Genomic DNA, 22666 nt, shown 5'->3' on the forward strand with positions numbered 1-22666 from the left:
GGTGACTCATCCCTCTGCCTTGGACACCTGGTTTTTTTGGGAGCAACCACCCATCTGGCAGAGCCAGCCTGTCCTTTGACTGCATGGCAAACCTAAATACCCTGGGGTCTGGTGCTGAAACCTGCCTCTTTTAGCTTTGGTTTTGACACAGCTTTAGATAATATTTGCACAAGGACTGTTTTGAAGAGAAAGAAATGGATATTGTAAGATTTTCTTTATACCTCCTTAGTATCCAAACTTGGTATTTTCTAATATGGGCAATTATTTGGATGTTGGTAGAACTTTTGCATAAATTTATGGAGATGTTTTGAGAATTAGTGACTTTTGCAAAGATCCCATGCTTTGTAGCTAATACTGTAAGAATATGCAGGTTATATAGAACAGCTCACTCAGAAGGGAAAAAGCAATTAAGTCAATAAAAGACACCAAATTTATATTTGAAAAACAACATGAAAAGGAACCCTAGGTTTTATGTGACCTTATGCTTGAAATGAACTGCTAAAATTTATGGAAAGAAGAAAACCTCTTTCCTATGCTTTGGTTAAAAGATTCTCCAAGTGGACACCTAAAATGGCTTTTTGCACTCTGATCCAGACTCTGGATATGCTGAATTGAAAGATTCTCCTTAGGTCTTACTGAACCACTTTAAGTCTGTGTAGAAATGTGTTCCCTTCTGGCTTCCATTTTTTATATGGAGTTTGTACTATGTTGCTTCAGCATCAGTTGTTGGAGGCTGCTCTGTTTTCTTGGCATCTTTTGAGGAGAGCACTGACAAAGGCAAGTCCTACAAAATTACTTCACACTTGTTCTTTCACTGCCTTTATTTTTCATGAGGAACTGTTCAGTGGAGGAATTATCATAAGTGAATGCTGTAAAGTTGCTGTAATGTTAATGTTACTTTGATTTTTCTTTAAATGAAATATTTCAAAGGTCTTTGCACATGGCTGGGCCAGTTTTTAGTCATTTGAGCTAGTCAGGTAGGTCAGCTGAGTCCCTGGCTTCCCTTGAAGTATTTGTTTTAATTAACTGAATGTCTGGCCTCTGATCCATCTACACAGTAGAAACTTATAACTGAGGGGACTTCAGATATAGGAAGGAAGCTGGGAAATCCCTTCCTCCTCCTGTTTCACAAACCCACTGAAAAATCCCTAACTGTTCTTTGGTTAGCTCTGCAGGACAGAAAGTATTTCTCACCTTCTCTGCATATGGTTTCCCATGGGACTTTAAAAAAACGTTACTCTGGGTCTCCCGGAGGTGGTTAATGAGCTAATTAAGGCTCTGTATCTTGCTGAAAATATTAGTTAAGCCACAAAAAGTTTTGAAGCTGAAGCTTGTATACAAGATATTTAAAAGTAAAATGCAGTGCAAAGAACCTAGTTCGAGATGCTTTACTGTGGCATCACATTATGGCAAAGAAGGTGATCTGTGATTTGCCCAGGTACAGTTTAATGACAAGAGATCTGAAATCTCCTTTGTCTTTGCTGTCTTGTACACTTACAAGGCTTGCTGATCATAGCAAAAATCCTTCTTCATTTTGCTTTTGTTCAGACATTTTATTTTTTAACTAACTGAAAGATAAGTTTAAAAGGTCATCTCTTCAGTTGTTCTTGTCAGAACTGTGTAAATTACATATTTTAGTTGTATCTTCTAAATCATACACTGCTAGTACAGCCTGCAAGAATCTGAAAGCACTCCCGCTGTGAGCACGCTGTAGTGCTGGAATTCATCCAAAGTAATGCCCCATAAAAGAATGGTAAATATGTCTGTGTGAGAACAGCCTACTTGGCAGTGTTCAAAATGCCACTGGGTTAAAACAGAGTAACTGCAGCTTTTCAATAAAGGGAATCTGACAACTCTGCAGATAGCTGATATGGACCTGTAACCTTTCCCTTTTAGCATAGTAAGCGACCGTGGCAAGCATTTGGTGGAATTCTTCAGTGCTACTGCAGGAAAAGGAATTTAAAGTAAAAGTCATCTTTATTCAGATTGCTCTAGTATTTGCTTGGTATTTGATAACTAAAAATTATAAAAAGTACAAAAAGTACAGTGGCAGTAGGAGGAGCAAGAGAGTGGAGGCTTGGCTGCACGCTGCATTCTGTGTAGCTACTCATCTTCCAAACACCTTTTCTGTATGTGCAAGTATTTCTGAATGCTATGCTAATTAGAACCATTGTTCCCTTTTATTCAGACTCTCGCTGATGTTGGAGTAATTCCTGGAGGTGATATGACACCAGAGGCAGCCCTAACTAAACTGTCATACACGCTCAGCAAGAGAAACCTTAGCTGGGAGGAGAAGAGGCAGGTAAATATTTCAGTGTGACCTTGAAAGACTTTAAGTTTCACATCTACTATGCTAACTTCTGCTTAGCTTCATGCCTTGGGCTTCTGTCATTTAAAAGCAGTTGGTTCCAGAACCATAATATGAACAGCCCATGTTTTTGGGTTTTTTTTCTTATGGAAAATACTATTAAGCAAACAAATGTATGATGATAGGGAGAGAAAAGAATTCTCTGCATAAGTCAGCTGAAGACAGGTGACTGAGCCATAAAAATGTCATCTTTAAATGGTAGTAGTCTAGCTTGGACACTTCTCTATTGAAAACTCTATGTGGAAGCTCTTATGGGAGACAGAATCCCAATCCTACTGAAGTCAGCAAAGATCTTGTCACTGATCTTAGTGTAGTAAAGATTTCATCCCAGACTCATTCACACAAAGCTTATTCTGAAAATAAATATTGCCAACAACCTCTTCCTTTATAGCATTACTCATAACAGTATTAGATTTCATTTCTCTAAGAGGAGATACACTTGATAACACATAAAAAGTAGAGGATTATTCTAGAATCAATTGCAACTCTTTTTAAAATCAGAGTCCCTTTAACAATGTTCTTACTGTAGTTCATTGGTTGCTTAATTAAGGCTTTTTTTCCTGCAGGTTACATAGCTGTTTATCGTGTTCCTTTTATACAAGGACCATATAGCTATGAATTAGATAAGGGAGCATCATTCTGCAGGAATGCATGAATTTCTGTGCTTGTATATAGTGAAATCTTAATCCTGACACTTTGGGAGATGACATCATGATGAGTCACTCTCCAGAGTTAACACTGCAGGCACATGTGTATCTCATGATGGTGCTTTGTTTTTATTAAAACCAAAACAAACAAAACCTGATCATTATTTCATGCTCCACATCTTCCATCCAGTGGAGACAAACATATTTGGATACCTGTGATGCTAAGTGTAGTGGCTGGAAGTACCACTTACTGTGCTTAGACACAGTTTCAGCCTCTGAGCTTGCAGTTGTTTGCTAAAGCTGAGAAATGGGAGGAGGAGGAGGAACTGTGTGTGTCTTTGGTGAGGATGCCCAGAACATGCTCTGTGCAAGGACGTGCCTGGCAGGTGACACAGTGCTCTGAGGAACAGGGGTACTGGATGTGTTTGTGCATTTGCACTTCAGAAACCCCAGCTCTTCACTGAGACCCATTTGGCATACTCACTGACCCCGGAACACACATGCACTAGCTTGGTTTTTTTTTAATGCTCACTTTAATCTTCTTGCACAGCAGATTATTTGACCTGGGACAGGAGAAAGCTTCCCAGTCTTGCCTGGGTGTGTGAGTTAAAACTTGAGATCCAGTTTGCTGAGGTGAGATAGCTGACTTATTCAGGTGAGGATCTGATGATAAGGTGTTTTAGGTACCATGTCACAAGATAATTCTGCATTTTCATCTGCTGCCCTTTGGATTGTGCTACACAGTTTTTGTGTGGTGATGTGCTGGACCTCCTTTATATGGTATGAAAAACAAAATAACTTTTGCAATTTCTTTGAGTTATGCAGGATTGGTTTCCTCATTTGACTCATTGTACAGACCCACAAACAATTGTGCTGGCACAACTAAGGGAACAGCATGCTGCATTGCCTGGGCAGGAATGAGTTATAGAGACCAGGAGAAGAAGAAAGCCTGGAAATATGTTGTCTGTGGCAATATCTTCAGCTAAACATATCACCAAACAATAGTCTCCCAAGAGACAGAAGCTCTCCTGAAGCTGGCGTGGTTATTTTGGGATTCTTTTCCAACATGAAGAGCAAGGAATGTGCCCCCAGACACATACAAATGTCTGAAGAGCTGGTAGGACTGAATAAGACACACAGGGTTTTGCACTGGGTGCATTTAGCACAGGTGCCAATTGCTAAGATTACCTGTGTAAAGCAATGATCTCAACCTGTCAAATTCTAAAAGTGTGCCAAAGCAGTTGGTATCCTCTGAGTTACATGTATATGGGACTCTTCCAGCAGACAGCTATGGTGTTGTCAGCTCTTGGAGGGTTTTTTTTTTAATAAAGGGCATGCCTAGACATAAGTAAACCTGAGGCATTCCTCCTGCCAACATCACATCTGTTTCTTGCAAACTTTCACAATCCTGCTTTTAAAAATTCTAATTGAAATAACTATGTGCTTTATAGCTGCATCAGCAACCTTTCCTGAAAGAGTGCCAGTGTAAAATTGTCAGAATTGAGGAAACTAGTTGCTTTTTCTTGATGACTGGCTTCTATCTGTGTTCTCCAAGTTGCCCAGAGTCTGTCGTTTAGAGCATTTTCATTTCTTTATTGCCCTATTCAAGTACTTTCTACACATGAATTGGCTGACCTTTTTACATTTTGATTTGGTGTTTTTTCCCAGTTATATTGGAGGCACCCATCCTGCAAACTGTTACATGCCTGTTTGGATACTGAATGACTGTTACTAGTGTAGATTTTCTGCATTCAAAGCTGGATCTATGTCCAAATTGTAACAAAATCAGGGCTAATGGAGCTGTTTGAAAACCCATGGAAATACATGACTGTCTACATGCAGCACTGGGCTTTGTTTTGAGGTCTATGTACACAGTCTGTGTAGGAGTCCTGAGGTTTGTGAATGCTGGCAAGAGGCAGCAGCATTTCAGAATATTCTGGTCTTAAGCCTCACTCTGCTCATTACTCATTATCTTTGTTTTTTTAAGTAGGCTGCAGCTTACCCCACTAGGGAACTTTTGTCCACATATTCTAAAATTTGGGGTGTTTTGGTTTTCTTTGCTTTGGAAGAAAGTTTTGTTTGCCTGTCTCTCTCCCTCCTTTGTCTTTTTAAACGTGCAGTCTGCATGGGACAGTAACTATTTCATTAATCTTTTGTCTGCATTCAATTAGTTTCCATAATTCCTCCAAACAGTTTTCTGACTTGATTCTAAGGTTGTTTTTTTTTTTTATTAGACTACCACCATTTTTTTCCTCTGCTAACAAAGGGTTTGATTGCTTGCTTTTCAGATGCTGAGTGAGAATCTAAGAGGAGAAATGACTGTTGTACCCACAGGAGCCAAGATCTCTTTGAGAGATAGCAAGTTTATTCAAGTGATTGCCAAATCTCTAAGTATCAGCAGCAAGGAGGTATATACTTAAGTATTTAAAATTAGCATCATGTAAAGCTGTAAACTGAGTTAAATAAGCCTAGATTAAAGATGAACAGCAAAGCTGAAAGAAATTTGGAATATGGAGTTAAGGGAGAAAGGACACAGTGACAATTCTATAACTAAAATGTTTTTAATTAAAAACATATTAATGTTTTTCCCCCCTCCTTTGTAGCCCCCTCTTGAGATTACTTTCTTGGCTGGCTGGTTGCAATAACAAGCCTCAGACAGATGCTCTAATTCAGGGTATCAATGATATGAAGAATTGCTTTATATTTTTGTGGTCAAATGTATTGACAGTTTGGAGCAATCCAAATAATAATGGATAAAACAGCTTAATTGTACATGCAGTCATAGAAGGCTGATACTAAGGAAGCATTAAACAAGTGTAATTTGTGGTGTTTAGTCCCTCCCAATTAGAAAATATAATATAAATATAAATTAGATAATACAGTACTGGTTATACAAATACTCACTTTTCTCTTGACTTGGGTTCAGGGAAGATGGGATTTTTATTAACTAATGAATGCTGAATGTATTCTTTAGTTCTTCTTTAGTAAGCATGAGAAATGGGAGAATATTCAGGGGGCCTAGAAGGCTTGTCAGTGTAGGTTTGAAATTACAGGTTACACAAATATCTGAGGAATAACATTAATAAAACTGATCCAGTCTTGAGGATATGGTCTTTTCCAACTCCCCTCCAGAACTGTTTCTCCTGCTGTACTGATGTGTAGCCATGGCAGTACAGAGATGGCAATTAATTTGTGCCCTTAAATGTTTTATTAAGATATCAGGTACTTGTAGTGTTGCCAGAGAGGAGTATAAATCTTATGGATGTGAGACTGACAAAATGTAAAATAAACACAAGACTTCTTTCCTTCCAAGAACTAAATGCTACCATTTCTAAATATACAAATGACTAAAATCTGGAAACTTTACATGAAAGCAAGGGCAGTGTTTTTACAACTTGGGTGTCAATCGCATTAGAGGCAAGGCTGATATTAAATGTTTAATTTTATTTGTTTCTCAGGAGTTAGAAGCCGTACGAGATGCATTAATTCCACCTTTGGCTTGTGCTGCAGCTAAACTGGGTGACATAGATGCACTAAGAGCCATAGCAGAAATGGTAATGTAGAATGTGTACAAAACATTCATTTTTAAATAGACTTGTAATTGATGATAGGAAGCCATACTCATGGAAAGTGACAACCTAAGTTTTAGAGTCAAGGTGCTATGACAGTTAAAAATGGTTTCTAGACTTCTTGGTCTTTGCTTTTCAGAACTGGTATGTTCTTGTCCCTCTCTGGTTTTCAGCTGTTTACATTTTCTTTTGAACTGTGAAAATACAGGTAGATTAAAATGCAAGTTCTTATCTGCTAACTTTGGAACATTTTAAAATGATTTGTGCTGCTTTCTTTTCGCTTAACTTTCCTTATGCATATTCATAGTATCCACCTTTTGGATGTAACTCTGTCGGGAATACAAAAAATAACTTGAAAATTAAATTTAAGCAAACCACAGTGCAGTGCTAATTCAGGATTTCTGTCTCTCCCCAGAGCTCTGACTTGAGTTGTACCCAAACAAGAAACAGGCATTTCCCTGTCATCTCTTTTCTTTTTTCCCCCTCTTTGCCTTGGTTTACCCTACTATTTTGATTTTGGTAATGGGCTTCAAGAAATTATAAATATGTCTTGAAAGTAGGAATTAACTAAGACAAGAACAATTAGCAGTCTGTGGGCACAAAGCTGCTGTATGATGTGCTGTAATAAAGAATATATTTCAGTGGGAAACATGCAGGAGGTGGAATAAATATCTTTACTGGCACTAAAACAATGCTGCAAGATAAACTTTATGGTTGACAGGCTTAACTATTTGGTGGCAGGATTAAAATGTGATGTATACATCCTACTGGGTGACGTTTGTAACAGCTTGATGTGCAGCCATTATCTTTTTGGCATGTGAAGGATGTGTCCTTTTGTAGGGTGGAAACCTGAGCTGTGGAGACTACGACGGCCGAACTCCACTCCACATTGCAGCCTCTGAAGGGCACCTGCCCTTAGTTGAGTATTTGTTGATGTCTGGCGCGACTGTTTATGCCAGAGACAGATATGGATCTACCCCACTGATGAACGCCATCAAGTTCAGGTAACAATTCATGTGCTGCTCTATATAACGTTTATAAAGCTTCTGTCATTGTGGATTTCAGCTCCATCCATCCTGTGTTCTGGTCCGGTCTCAGCAGTCATCTGTAATGACAGCAGTTAAAATAACACATATCAGCTTATTTCAAAGGATGTGACTAGCCTAAATAAAAAGATTTTTTAAAATAATGTGGAATGAAAGCAAACAACTTGGTATGCATGCAGAATTTTAGCATAAGGTAATTATTGCTGTCCTCCTGCCAAGACTTTGTCCGTAATTTCAGGGCTCCACTCTTTATTCTGAAGCTTCATTATAAAACAGAGCCAAACTGATCACTCCTTTTGATTGTCAGAAGTGAGAGTGCAGGACCATGGGCTGTCTGTTCTCTTTCTGCCCTTCCCTTTCTCATCAAGACCAGACTGTTTCAGTTGGCACAAAGCATACCGGTAGGTTGACATGTTTTAATCTTCTCCTTCCACCAGTGCTTTCCTGAGTCTCTTGCTGGATGACTGGTTTTTTGATTTTTCCCTTCCACCCACTCATAATTATATGGGATGGTTGCATGGCTCTGCCTGCTTTGTGGATTTCCTCTTCCTGCTGTTATGAATGTCAGCAGTTCTTGAATGGTAGTCATGGACTTGCTCTTTACTGGTCTCTTCCATGTTGTATAGTCCTAAGGAATGGCCATATCACAGAATACAAAAGTTATCAGTAATCAGAATTTAATTTTCTAAGATTTAGTTTGTATAGCCTGGGGATTCATAGAGCCATTGGTCTTCCAGCATGTTAGAAGCTGCACACCATAATCTCTCCTTGTCTTTGATCCACTTTCAGCTCCTTATCTCATATTCAGTCTGTATCATGGCAGGAGAAAAGCCCTTTTTTTCTGTAGAAGAGCTCAGATAGATTGAATTTTCGTGGTCTTTCTGGCTGAATGTCCCCAGATATTCCTACAGCTTTCTAATGTTGACAGGTTCACCTGGTCTGTCAAGCTGCAGTTAGCTCCCTGGGAGGTCTGACAATCCTGGATTACCATGGGCTGCAGGAACAACTTGAAGGCTCCTTCTGTTTCCAAGAGCAGCTGTAGAAAGCTCACCAGGCTCTCTGACTGTGAGAGCTGGAGTGCGGCGTGGCCGCGCTGTGCTATTGCCATTCCTCTGCATGGTCCCAAACAGCTTTGTGGCTGCTGCTTTACCTCATGAATATATAAGCTCTGCAGTCTTAAAGCAAAAACAAGCCCAACAGCAAATCAAACAAATAACCTTGGAGTTGAATAGAGGTGGCTCTGGTCCAATGTGAGAAAATGCTAAAGCATTAGATGCTATTAGATGTTCCTGCAAATCAGGCACCTACTTTTTTTACCGCACCCATCTACCGCCTGAGGAATTTCACATGAGCTTGTTGTTTGGATTCCTTAGAATTGCCACTCCTATATTAGACTCCTACTATGACTCTTAAGCTCTTTAAAACTGCACACCCATTTTGATCCAGGGAATTGTAAAAGGAAACTGCACCATAACCATTTTCAGTTTCTCTTTTTGTTTCTACTGTTGGAATGAGAGGAAGAGTTGACTTAGAACTAATCTCATAAATGTGTATTTATGATCTGCTGTGTACTCACACTGCTTTTCACACTGGTAAGCATATAAAGGAGAATGCTAAAGAGCAGACAGCTGTGTATGTGTGTAATTAGATACCCACTAAAAAGATTTCTGCTACAGAATTATTTAAATTCTATTTATTAAACACTTGCAAGCTGGAAGTGAAGCGATATCCTGATAGAAAGTGGCAGAGAGGGAAGGGGTGTGGGGGGGAAACTGATGATAATGAGTAGTCAATGCTTTAAACTGTTTAATATTGTAACTTTCTCAATTTTACTGAACATTGCATCAGCTTAATCCCATTTTCTGAGAATTAATATTTGTCTAATTGGCATTTAACTGCAATGCAGTATCCACTCATCTTAAAAATAGCTTTCTTCCAGTCTTTTATGTAACATTTCTCAGTGGCTTGCCTTTTAACCAGCGTGCAAACCTGTATAAATGATGACTGATTCTCTCTTCCATTTATTAAGTTGTAAAGATGACCAGGAGTTGTCTCTTCTTAAAAAGCTTCTTAACATAGCACTGTCAGCTGATAGACCAGTGACTTGATTTATGTCAATGATAGTCTCTTACATTTTTTGAATTTAAGTGACTCTTTCTTTGTTTCTTTCTAAATAAGAAATAAACTACTGCATTTCCGCTTTTTCATTTGTAACTCTGCAATTTGCCTGCAGTCTCACTCACTTTATGCATGAAGCTAAACAGACCACTGTTAATCTAGGCCAGTTGCTTGACGTATCAAAATAAGTAGCATTCCTTTAATTTCTTACAGCACCCTCAAGGGATAATTAATTTTCAAAACAATAGAATAATATTTTTTTAATAACAGAAACTCTCTCAGCAGGAAAATGTCTTGAATAAAAATTGTGTATATTTTAAGTAGTAAAAGTGCTTCCATTTACTTGTAGAGCAGTGGTAAAAGGTTGAAAATCGGGAGTTGCTCATACAGTGCTGTGAGAACATCAGATTAGAGGTAGTAAAATTACCTCCCACGTAAATATGAATTTAAATACTTGAAATTTTGAAAGGTTACATTTACATTACTTCAGGAAATCTAAGGCAGAGAGAAAATCTACCTACCATTGACTCCAAGAAGCACACTGTAGCCTGTCCTTACAGTGTTTGAGCACAAAATTGCCACTGATACCATGCAGAAAACCAAATAAGTGAAACTAAGCTGATCCTGCCATAACCATTCTGGTTGCTAGGGGAGCAAGCATGAAAAAGAATGAAGCCAGTCAAGTTTGGATATACATTACACCTGCATTTCTTTAACAAGAGTTGGTGGAAGGTGTGCAGCCTAAGGCCCCAATCCTGCAAACCCTTACATGTGTGTTAATTTCACATGTATGATTCATCCCTTTTGAAGTTGATTCACTTTTAATAAGTGTCTGCCAGGTGAGGGCCTGGGATGACAGCTGCTGTACAGAACGTGGATTCCTGTGAATCCAGAGCCCTCGTGAACTGGTAAGAGTGTGGATGTCTTTACCTGGAAGCCAAACTTTGTTCATAGTGCTGAATGTTGAAGACTGCACCAAATCAGATATTCTGCTACAAATATATTAAAATATCAGTATACACTTGAGTTTTAATGTCCAGTGTTATCAACAATGGAACTTAGGAGGTAGGAGACACTAGAAACACCTTTTGCCTTTGTGTTTTTTCCTTCAGAGAGGGATGAATACCTGATACTACTAAAAAGCTATCTCAAGTAACATATGCAGAATAATGTTGTTTCTACAGCCTGTGTCTGACCAAGAGCCATGGTTTGGTGACAGAACACAGTAAGAAAAGGGAGGGTCAGGAACCCTCAGCTCAGAGGTGACAATGCTAAGCATTTGTTTTTTGCTAAGCATTATCAGGTGGGGCTAAAATGAGCATGGAGCTGTGCAAGCCAGGGCTGGACATGGGGAGGTTGCCATCCCTCTGCACCTTGAGCTTCAACTGTCCAGCAGTTCTTCTGTTCTTGGTTTTGTGCTGTCACCTTAGAACAGGAATTGCATTTGAACCATTCCCAAGAAGTTCATGGCTCATGACATCACCTGAACTTCAGATCAGCTCGACTGTGACCCTTGTGAGGCTTTTGTAAAGCCACAGGAGAGCAGCACTTAAAGAAACAATTTCTAAAGACAAATACCTCTCCTGTGCCTAAGACATAACAGTATCAGAAAATTCACAGCCAGCCTCTTGAGATATGAGCAGTGCCCTAGTGGTAGGTCCAAGACAGCAGAAGTGGTGCTCTGGAGAGGGCTGAAGTTTGTTCAGAATGTCGATAGCGTTCGGGTGCAAGCAGGAACACGCTGCAGAGCGCCTTGCCTCCTGCATAGTTTTCATGTTGAGTGGTGGGAATGTCAGAGGTGGTCTGTTTGCTTTCTTGGACTTCACAGCCACACTACTAAATCTGACACTTATAAACTTTGCATTGCTATTTGTCCCTAGTCTTCCTCTCCCTTGCCCTGTCTTTAACAAGCAGTAGTGCACAGCACTTCTTCCCATTTTCCCAAGAAATGTGACTTTGAATGACTTATCAGGACATTGTACTGTTTAGAAATGCTTTATTGTAAGCATTTATTGTAAACACTAACACTTACAATGCTTACAAACTTAATTTATTTCAAACTACTTTTATTTTTTTCTTGTTTAAATTTGCTGTATTAAATGAGTGGGGTAAATGATCCCGAATCTGTCTGTACTGGATGTTTACAGTCCCACTCACAGCAGGAACGGCTGTGTGGTGTGAGTAGGGTGTGAAGGGCTTTCTGGAGAGATTCTTCCTACCAGTAAAGAGTAAATAGTTACAACAGGAAGAGAAAATCTATCTTTTTGCTGGTATCTAGAGATACAGACCTCATGGGTGGAGCATATTGAGGGAAGATACCACACATTACATGCTTTGCAGCCTTTTATCTTTTAGTGCTGTCCCATCGCAAAGCTTTTGTTTTAAAAAATGCTCATTTCATGCTGAGATTTCCTGTATAAGGTGGGAAATGAAGAACACTCCAGGGCAGTCCTTGGAGAGTAAACAGACACTCCCCATGTTCTGTTTAGTACCCGATGAGAGCCTGAGTGAACAGACATGTTCTCCTTTAATCTATTTCAGGTCAAATTTCATTTCAGCTAATTACTGTTTGGATTAAGACTAAAAACTAAAAAAATCATACATGTAGAATTCATGCCTTACCACGGATTGAGGAGTAGGAGAGCATGCCATTATTTGCTGGCTCAAGGAGATGCTTGCGGATGATGAGCCATGTTGCAAGGGACCCACCTGAGAAAATATTTTAGAGAACTGAACAAACTTGAGGCTTGTGCTGTCCCAGCAATGCTTTGCTATGAAGCAAAGGAAGATTTTTTTTGGGCTGTCAACTGGAACAAAGTACACTTTAAAAAAAATAAAATCTGTCTCCTAGGGTCAATAACCTGTGTTTGGAAAAGCGAGATGATTCCTATAGCACATGTACAGTTCTTTGGTTACTTTAGAAGCTAAAGATCTATATGGAACAGAAAAGCTTACATAGGCTTCATATGGATAACTGTAAAGTAACTTCTGATTAAAGATGGAGTTTCCTAAAAACAGGCAGAGGGCTTAGATAAGTAGTTTAGTCCAATTCAAAAATGGAAAGGCCCATGGCTACCACCAAGTGATTAAGCAGAAAGTGTATGTGAGCTTATTTTTTTTTTATTTTTAATTACTACAGATGATTTAGGTAATTGGTTGGAAAAACTCATGTATTTCCTATTAAATTATAAGCCTATCTCTTTATTTTGAAGTGTTATATTATAGCAATTTACTTAAAATAGGAACTATGAAACTATTCCTGATCTACTGGGTCATCATGCCCTTTCTGGAGAAAAAAACTTGTGTTTTGATTTGTAAACTAGATCAATTGTTTAACACAGGAGCACTCTTGTCATCTCCTTTTAAAACCTAGTTCTAAACCTTCCACTAGGTTAGTTATGAAAAATGTATTTTGCAGATTTTTTTACTTGTCATGTTATTTTCTACCCACAATAGTACCTTTAGAGAGCAGCCTTTCCAGAGAGTTTCTTAAGCATCTGACTAAGGTGTAGGTGTTGGCTGGCAGTGCCATGTGTCCCTTTATCTCCAAGGAAAGGACAAGAAAGACCTCCTAAAGTCTCCAGGAAGAAATCAATAATAAAGGTGTTGGGAGGAGGAAGTTAGGAAAAGATTTGCTTTTTACAGAGGTTCATAAGAATACTTGTCATCATTTTGAAGCCCTAAAAATCAGATTAGCTCCTCCATTAACATAAAGACTAATTGCTTATCTGCAAGACACAATGTTTTATTTAAGACTGATATGTATGGGCATTGTATTCTTTAAAATACAGGAATGATGCTATGTAATAAATATTCTCCCTATTTGCATGTATTTCACTTACTAATATTTCTGCTGTTAAACTAGCACTAAGGTTAAGATACTAAGAACTCTTGGAAGAGAAGGGTATGCATCCCTTTCCTTTTTAGAGCTGAACTTAACACTTCCTTGAGCTCAGTGTGTGAATGAGTTTTTGAGAGGCAGGGAAGCTCTGGTTACTGCATCTGTCACCTTGGAAAAGATTCATTGGTTCTGTGATTGTGGAAAAGAGAATGTGAGGACTTTCCCTGACTGTTTGTGTATATGACAATGTTGGATTCAGGGGGAAAATGGCACTTTCAAGGTCAAGTGACTTTCTCCTTTTTTTCTGTTCCTCTCATAAAGGCACATACCAGTGATTAACTTGTTACGAGAAACAGGAGCACACCTTTCCAGCCATGACCTGGAGGATGTTGGAACAATACTCTGCAGGTAAATGTGATCTATGAGGTGGCCCTAAAATGGGTGTGGAGTGGGATGGTTTTCAGAGGAGACTCAAAAATGGAGCACTTTCAAGAAACAGTTGGGTCCCTGGCACATGAGGGAGTTCTTTCTGTGATAGATGAATAATGCAACAAGTGAAGTGATGAAATTAAGAATCAACTCTGTTTCAAAGCACCAATAACTCAAAAGAGTTTCAAGGGAGAGGACTGTGGGGATAAGTGAGCTAGAAGCAAATTAATACCCCGTTTCCCCCCAAAGTCTCTTATTAAGGAATGGTGAAAAGAAGCTGTTCAAGGAGTGATTTTTGTAGCATCTCTCTTTAAAAATAAAGCTGCACAAATCATCATTTTTATTAAAAGTCTTAAAGTCCACTTTTCACTTACTTTGGAATGGCTTCTATTCTAACTAGTATGTAGTATTGTTCTTAAAAATAATTAAATCAAATAGACAAGTGCGTTTAACCCCAAACCTTGTGAACTGCTGCTCACCATCACTATAGTTAATTTTAAGAGGATAAAATTCTCTTAGAGCTGGCTTTCCATACAGTTACTTTCAATATATAACAACGTGGATATGTAGTATAAAAAGAAATAGATGTTAGAGTTCATTTTTTCCAGTACCGGTCCTGAATTACAAATTACTCTGAAAATTGTTAGAAGGTTCCATGTATTTCCAAAAATTACTTGTAGTTTTTTCTTCATTTCCTCTTCCCTCTTCTTTTGAAAAGCAAACAAAAAAACCCCTGAGCACTGGCCTTTATATTAGGACTTGGCAGGAAATCATGAGACTTGCAGGGACCAGCCAGTGCTGTAATAATGTCCACCAAACAAGGTCAAGGTGAAGCTTATGTGTGTTCTGTGTAGAGACTGGATTCTGTCCTTTGAGTAATTCTGGAATTAAGGAACACTGTCTGGAGCATTTCCATTGTCATAACAAGCTCAGAGGAGACTGGGTAATAAGACTTTTACCATGGAGTCAAAATATGCACTTCCCAGGGCACTGCAAGTGATAGGACAGAATTGAACCCTTGGTTTGTGCAGTTTGCCTCTGCCAAAAAAGGTTTAAAGAATGACATTCCTCTGCAAATAAACTGGCCTCTTTCTGGTGGCACGTGCAGAACCAGTTTGGCTAGCTGACCTGGCAGCAATATGTTCAAAATAAAAAAAACCAAAAAACCCCCAAAAAACCAAGAAGAGGAAAAGGGTTCTTCACACAAAATAACAAAATGGGGTTCTCATGCAGTTTGTTACAGCTTTTTAGGGATCATTGTGCACCTGGATCTCTATGGCCTGCACCAGGAACAAGCCAGGCAGTGCTCAGGCTTCAAGACAGTGCTGAAGTGGCTGCTCATACTCTGTTCCTGCAGAGCTGAAGCTCTTCATTTGCTCTGCTGTCTTAGGGGATCTGGCATACTCATTTCTAAAAAAGCGGACTTTTTCCACAGTGTTACTCAGCTACCTAAAAGTTACTAAATCCGAGGTGCTGGTGTTTGTCTCTGATATTTCTACAGTGTCCTCAGATGACCTTAGTGATACACTCATTTTTCCAGCATGCTCTGGCTCACTTCTCTGTCCTCTCTCTTGTTTTAAGCCCCTCTTTGCAGGCACTGGCACCTTCATGGCACAGCTTGAACATGGCTACATGGTAAAGCTGCTTATAGAACCAACTGTTTAACATCTACCCTCTGTCTAATTTGAACTATTTTCCTACATTTCTTCTATCTTGTAATGTGCCTTGAGCTGCAATTTCTACCAGTCTGAATTTGTCACCAAGGCAATATGTCAAGTTCTTGGGGTTTAGAAGGATAAAGCTGCTTGCTTTCTGATAAGCTCTGTGTTTCTGCACTTAACTAACTTAACTTTTTCCCCCATGCAGTTCTCTCTGAATTAAACTATAAGCATGTTTTCCCTCTGCTCCTACCAATCCTCAAACAGACTGTTATGAAAACCATTAATAGTCTCCTCAGCCTCCTTCTGTTTAGACTCATGATTTTAGGATAGAATAGAATAGAATAGAATAGAATAGAATAGAATAGTTCCCTTGGAAGATTATGGAGATAAAATAAAAATAAATGTGTTCCTTTGGCACTGGTGATGTTTGAGAGGGAAAGGAGTACCAGCCAGAGCTGAGGGTTGGACAGTATCAGTGGGAACTCTTGTGTAGGAAGTGGAGATGCACATAGTTATTAAATCTTTCATGGTTTCATTTGCTGGTGTCTTTTTTAAAGTGAGAGGTGTTACTCTGGTTTTAGAATGACTTTGTTGATGTTTAGTATCTGGTTCATGGCTTTGTTTGGAAATGAGATCTCAGTGTTAGTAATCTGTTAAAAATGTCAGAATATCTTCTCATATTGCAGTAGTATTGTCATTTGTCTGAAAAACCAAACCATGATGAGATAAATTGGGACACTTATTCTGAAAGCTTCTGGACTTCTGGAGTTGGTAAACAGTTGATGTGTGTTTGTTTTTTAAAGGGAAAAAAGCTTGTGTAGAATTGAGGCACTTCAAGTCTGTACTTCACAAAATTAAACAGGGGCATAAAGCCAAACCAGCTTTCTCATATTCTTAGATTTCATAAAATGACATGTTATAGTATGATATATACGAGGATGCAGCCTTTCAAAATCACCACCTTTCAGAATAAGATGCCTCTTCAATTTAACATAACGAGGGGGTAAGGCTGGGGAAGGAAGGGTAACTATCCCTCTGCAGGAATAAGGACCATGATTCTACTGCTTGCTGTCTTTCAAAGTCTGTCTGAGCTGAGAGAGATGTGTAGACACAAACTCTGAACAGCACTCCCAGATCTGTTCAGGACAGAGTAATCCATGCCTTCTGCCTTCTGCTGGACTTTTTTTTTTTTTTTTTTGCCTTTGGATCTTCATCTTAAAAAAATAAGAAGAAGAAAAAATGTTTTTCTCTTCTGCCAGGGTGACCTGAAAAAAACAAAGTCTGTCCTGATTATATAGACATGGAAAAAGGAGAATTGCTGATAAAGCACAGCTTTGTGTCCCAGGGAAGCATGAAATCCTCGTAACATGAAGAGGCAGGAGGGAACACCAAGGTGTCATTTCACTGTATTTTTTACTTCCCAAATCTACCACTGCATTGGCCCTTGTCCTTATAAACCCTCTGAGACCTGACAAGCTTTGCTCCTGGTCCCCTGGCAGTAACAGAGCACCCCTTAAATTGCAGCTTGATGTTGGTGTGATTGTAGGCACAGACAGCACTGTCACTATTTTGATCTCAGCTCTGTCATCATCATGGCTACATTAACCCTGCTGAAACTGTGAACTGGGTACATAATCATTTTTCTGAATGCAGGAGTACTGATAGGCAGGATGCCTGGGATTATCAGCTGTCAAAGGCATCAGAGTTTAGTAAACTGTGGTAGATAGTTTTTTATCAACAAAGCAGGTTTTAAACATCCTGGTACATGTATATTGAAGATATCTTTGTTCCACTGCCTTATATAACAGTGATGGACTTGCTGCTTGGAGGTTGCACTTGTAGTTGGAATTGCTGGCATAAATATCTGTGAAAAAAATACAGAGTCAGGGTTCCTATAGTGTAAATTGAGAAGTCCTCTAAATATACTTTAACACTTACTGTGTGTAAAGGAAATCCACTGTGTATGGCTTGACTATGGAAATCTGGATTTGGAGAAAAGGTTTTGTGGTGCTCATGATGATAATCAATCTAGTAAATAGTAGGTATCTTCTGTTTAGACTGGTATCTAAATTTTCTCACAAGCTACATCACCTTTTGTTCTCTGGTTACAGTCCTCATAGAATAAAGTTCTCACTTGATCAGTAAATGGTTGCTGCAAAATTGAAGATACTTCTGTGTATTTGGATTGCTCTAGTGTCACGAAAGGAGACCACAGTTTTGCCCTCTGCAGCAAGGGTTAAATTGCTCTTTCTGAATAGGGGCTGTTAACAGGCAGTTAATTTTCGAGTAAGTGCAGCTGTCCACGTTTGTTGCTTACAGAGATGCAGCTGAGGTGCCCTGGGTGTGTGGGTTGGTAATATTTCTGAAAGTCTTTGACCAAAGTGGTTTCCACTTCGCACATGGCTGAACGATGCGATTCTGTTTGGCAAATACAATGTGCTCTCCTGTCCAGTGTTGGTGATGCTCATAACTCTCTAGGTAGGCTTTTTGTTTCTTCCTTTAACCTGTGACCTTACAGTGTTAACAGCAAGAGGCTAGTCTTTGTAAATAAAGATAATTCATGTGTTCCAGAAGTGGCTGCTAAGCGATTTCTTTGCTTTATTAATGCTTACACTTTTTCTTTACTAATGCTCACCTCTTTCCTGCAGTTTCCTTACCAACCTCCCACTGAGCTTCCTGTTGGACTTCCTTTGCTTTCCTCTGTTTCCTTATTGCTTCTGAAGGGCCTTTTCTTTTGTGATGGCAGTTTTCATTAATGATTTATTATCCTTTCCTTCGTGATGCCAGACTGAAGCACTGTTAAACCTCTTAGTACCCACTACCACTTCCTTGTCCCCCAAAGGCCTCAGCTGTGGGTCACCTGGGGCTTGCATGGAGGAACACAGAGACCATTTGCTTTCCCTTTTCATGCCCAGCCTCGGGGATTGCTGCAATTACAGGCGTCCACTCCCCTGAAAACATATTTTCAGGTACTTAAAGTGATTTAATCAACAACAGAAGTGATTTCAACCTAGCAGAGAAGTGAATGTTGCAGCTCTGCTTTCATGGTTTCTTCCATGACTGCCCACTGCATTTTGAGCCTTCTCCACTTTTCACCAGGTCTACCTGGCTTGGCCATCACGGCCAGGAGTTCATCACCATCTCCATCCCTGCTGCCAGCACAGGGCTTGTCACCCACAGCAAGCTCTGGTTGAGGCAGAAGACTCTGAACTTAATAATGTTGGGGAGGCTTCCCCTCTCTTAATGAGATTCAACCTCACTTGATGATTATCAGCGGGGCTCTGCTGAAACAATCTGCAAGCTCATGGTCTGAAGCCTCAGAGGTGCTGGTATCCTGAAAAGACTGAAGGTCATACTCCCAACCTTCCCGTCAGTTCAGCCTGTCTTCAGGCTTGGTACAGACTGGCATGTGCTCTAGCCCTTTTACCAAAATGAGAGTTAAAAATCAACTTTAAGTATTGTGGATGTAACTACTAGCAGGTGTGCAAAGAAATAGCCTGGTGTGCATTCCTTCGAAAACTTTTTTGTGCAGGATTCATTCTGATCCTTTCTATTCTTGTTATAAGTGCAGGCAGAGGTCATCTTTGAAGAGACTTTTTTCTTTTTTCTGTTTGCTGCCCATTTAAATCCTACAACTTGTTTTGTGAAACTCAAATATAGCTGTGTTACTGTCCAAATAATATCACATAAATGAGCTTAATGTCTAACTACTAATAGCAAGCACAGTTATGCAAACTCGTGAAGGGGGTTTCTCAGGGGTTTTGAATAACTCCTGTGGATTGCTGGCACATCTGCTTGTGCTCTCACTCAGCTGCATCTTGATTTAGCTATTGCCCTCTCCCCAACTCATTTCATGAGATAAATATTCTGTTGTGAAATATGAAACTGCGTGACTTTTTTTTCCCCTTTGGTCATAGTCACACCCACTATGTGAAACTAGCCTGTTGTAAGTACTTATAGCACAGCCCTAATAATTTAAGGAACTGATTCATCAAGCTGTGTTGCTTGCTCAGCTATTCAAAGCTGTTGTAATAGTGTTCCTTACCTCTCTAGCCTGGCAACCCTGTTGAGCCTGGTCCAGCCTTCACCTGCTGAGCTCATTGACAGGACCCAGGAGCTCCCTGAAGTTAACTGAAAGGTTTAGAACCAATATTAATTATTCTTTTTCCAGCCTTACAGCTAAAGGCGATTTGGATGGGCTGTATGCCTGGTACCTGGCTGGTGCAGACCTGGAGCAAACTGGTTATGATGGCAGGAATCCCCTACAAGTAGTAAGTGTCCATACAGCTGTGCTCCCTTGGTGTGCTAGCTGAGTAATAACACGTGCTCTTGGATAATATTTATTTGGGAAAAAATATATGTCGGACTATAAACTGGATTAGAATTTGTTACAAACTCAAATATGGTGCTGTTGTGAAGTAGTAAATAGTTGGAGCAAGAATTTTCTCATCTATGTTGGAGTAATTAAAATTTAAATTGGATTTTAATGATTTTGTGGTAACATAGTCTTAATTCCCACAAGTGAGTATTTGCATGTCCTGGTGCACAGGATGACAGGACTTTTTCATGTTTCTACTTACAGGCAGAGGCTACAGGACAGAAGGAGGTTCTTGACTTCCTTAGACAGAAGCAATAAGAATGGTAAGATTTTGTTCTCAAGTGCTGGAGTGCTGAAATGTATCATCAGCACAAGCATGAAGAGGGATCTTGCATTTAAGCCCTAGTACACCCTGGGACATCTGGGTTCATCTGCTGTCCCTGTCTTGGCTCCTGATTTGACTCTGAGTACTTAAATCTTTCTTTGTAGACTAGGTTCTGCCTGAACCTGGAAATGCTTTTTTGTGCATTCCACACTGTAGTTCTGAACTTGGTTGGGAATGTAAAAGCTACTAAAATAAAACCACTGACAGCAACAATGTGATGTTTCATCAGCTTGTTGCAATAAAGGCTCCTCTGTCTTGTCTGCTTTGGAGAGGAAATGCTTTTATCAGGCACGTTGGCCAGGCCCGGCTCTCAGGGTGCCGTGCCCCAGCACAGGAGCATTCCCTTCCCCAGGACAGCTGCACAGCCACCACAGCCCTTCAGGAGGGGCCACTGTGCCACCTGCAGCATCTCCACCTACCCTCTCCTTCTGGCTTTCATTGGAGCACCCTAAACCAGACAATCTCCTGGTGTAACACCATCAACCACATGGGAAATTCATGCCAAATTTGTCACAGAGCAGAGTGAGCTGTACTCCCCACGAGGACTGCAGGCAGCTCTGTCACAGAGCTGTGCCCAGGGCTGCTCCTGCTCTGGGCACAGCACAGGGCAGTGCCACAGCCTCCCTCTTCCTCAGGCCAGGGAGGCAGCTGCCTGGTTGTGCCTGGCATGAATCCCTTCTGTGCTGCCATCCTCCACAGCGTGTGTCCCTGGCCCTGTGTGTGTGTGCCTCACGTTCAGAGCATCAGATCTGGCAAGTCCCTCTAAAGAGAACTTGTTGGGGCATTTGACCTTCTTCAGTGCTGTGCTGTAACTGGAAACATTTAAAACATTCGCCTTTCATTTCTCAGAGCTCCTTTCTGATGCAATACATTGTTGATTTAGATTTCTCCAATATATTGGCAAGTCTAATCCAAATTTAAATATTGGGAGGAGATGATCTCCTTTATTTCTTAAAATTAACACAAAATGTAGTTAAAGGTTTTGCTGCATCAACGGTTATCTGACCACTTGTGCGTCCCATTTGAGAGATGTTAGAGGGGACTGCAGCTGGAATATTTTATTTTCTCTATACTGGTATAAATTAATGAAGGACACAATCAGGCAGATTTCTTTGCTTTCCATTAAAGTTTTGGGGTTTTCTTTGGTTTTACCTGATGTAGGAGGATTAGATACAATCACAATATTGAGCATTTAAATGGAAGTTTTCCAGCAGTCAGGATGGCAATGGTAAAATACTTTTAGAATATGAGTTATGCTACAAAGGGATTTCCATTTTCATTGAAATAGGTCTGCAAAAATCACTTTTCTTTTTTAAGTGGGGAGTGAATGTGTTAAATCCTCAACTCCTCCATGGATCACCTCATAATTCCTTTGGACTGAACCACCAGCAGTGTCGGTGTTCTGAAGGAAGCCTTCAGCACTGCATGAGAACTGGCTTGGCCGGCTACAGGGTGATCCGTTCTCAGGAAGGCTTTGGATACTGTCTGGTTCTAAACATCCATTCTTTCTTTCTCCAGGGGCTGTAGAAGATGGTCACTCCTCATCAGGAATACCAGCTTGAAGCATTAATGGTGTTCAGCCATTATGGGAGGAAGAGAGGAAAGAAACCATGGTAGTGCTGCTTGGGGCATAAAGGAAAGCTACAGCTTAGAAAGATTCTTTATTTAGGATCACACTGATTGTCTAAAAATCATTTGCTGCCTTTATTTTTTAATCACTTTTCTAGAAATAAATTATTTCAAGTGAGTGAGGCTGGAATGCATGGCTATTCCTGTTACAAGTTCTGATTTTAAAGAGGCCTTTTGAATGTTCTTGCGTTAAACCACTGAGGACAGTATTGCAGGCAAAGCAAATGGAAATGCTGTGGTGAATTCATACCAAGGAAAAACCATGGATTGTGCATTTCTGGGTTTCAGCTAATAAAATCTCTGAGGAACAATGTTGATTTCACTTTGTCTGTTTTTTTGCAGTGACTTTTATCACTCCAGCTGCAATTACAGCAATTGTGAGTGTCAGTGCAAACAATTGAATCAGTCATGGGCATCTGCCTGCAGTTGTGTACTAATCTTCACCAGTGTGTCACTATAAACCCTCGCTTGAAATGAGTAGGAGGCAGATGCCATAAAGCATGTTTGTGGGACTGCCTGAGTGAATCGATTGTTTTGTTTCTAATAGCATCTTTCCCACATCCTGACCGGAATATAATCAAGATTGCTACATGCTGGACACATAATTCTTTGGACTGTAAATGGGATCTCACTGTTAACAGACCCCAAGTTTAAA

At 39.9% G+C, this 22666-nt stretch overlaps 1 protein-coding gene across 1 annotated transcript in view; it reads left to right on the plus strand.

The window, feature by feature from the left end:
• The window catches only part of ASPG (asparaginase), a 44309-nt gene extending 21987 nt beyond the window's left edge, over positions 1-22322 (plus strand). The window contains exons 9-16 of the mRNA XM_038137518.1: positions 2189-2302; positions 5304-5423; positions 6474-6569; positions 7425-7588; positions 13911-13997; positions 19851-19950; positions 20262-20320; positions 21901-22322. Of these exons, the coding sequence (XP_037993446.1) occupies positions 2189-2302; positions 5304-5423; positions 6474-6569; positions 7425-7588; positions 13911-13997; positions 19851-19950; positions 20262-20315 (735 nt within the window). The 3' untranslated portion in view covers positions 20316-20320; positions 21901-22322. The remainder of the gene's footprint in view (positions 1-2188; positions 2303-5303; positions 5424-6473; positions 6570-7424; positions 7589-13910; positions 13998-19850; positions 19951-20261; positions 20321-21900) is intronic.
• The last annotated feature ends 344 nt before the right edge of the window (positions 22323-22666 follow it).

This window comes from Motacilla alba, chromosome 5 (genome assembly GCF_015832195.1).
Source record: "Motacilla alba alba isolate MOTALB_02 chromosome 5, Motacilla_alba_V1.0_pri, whole genome shotgun sequence".
NCBI classification, from domain to species: domain Eukaryota; kingdom Metazoa; phylum Chordata; class Aves; order Passeriformes; family Motacillidae; genus Motacilla; species Motacilla alba.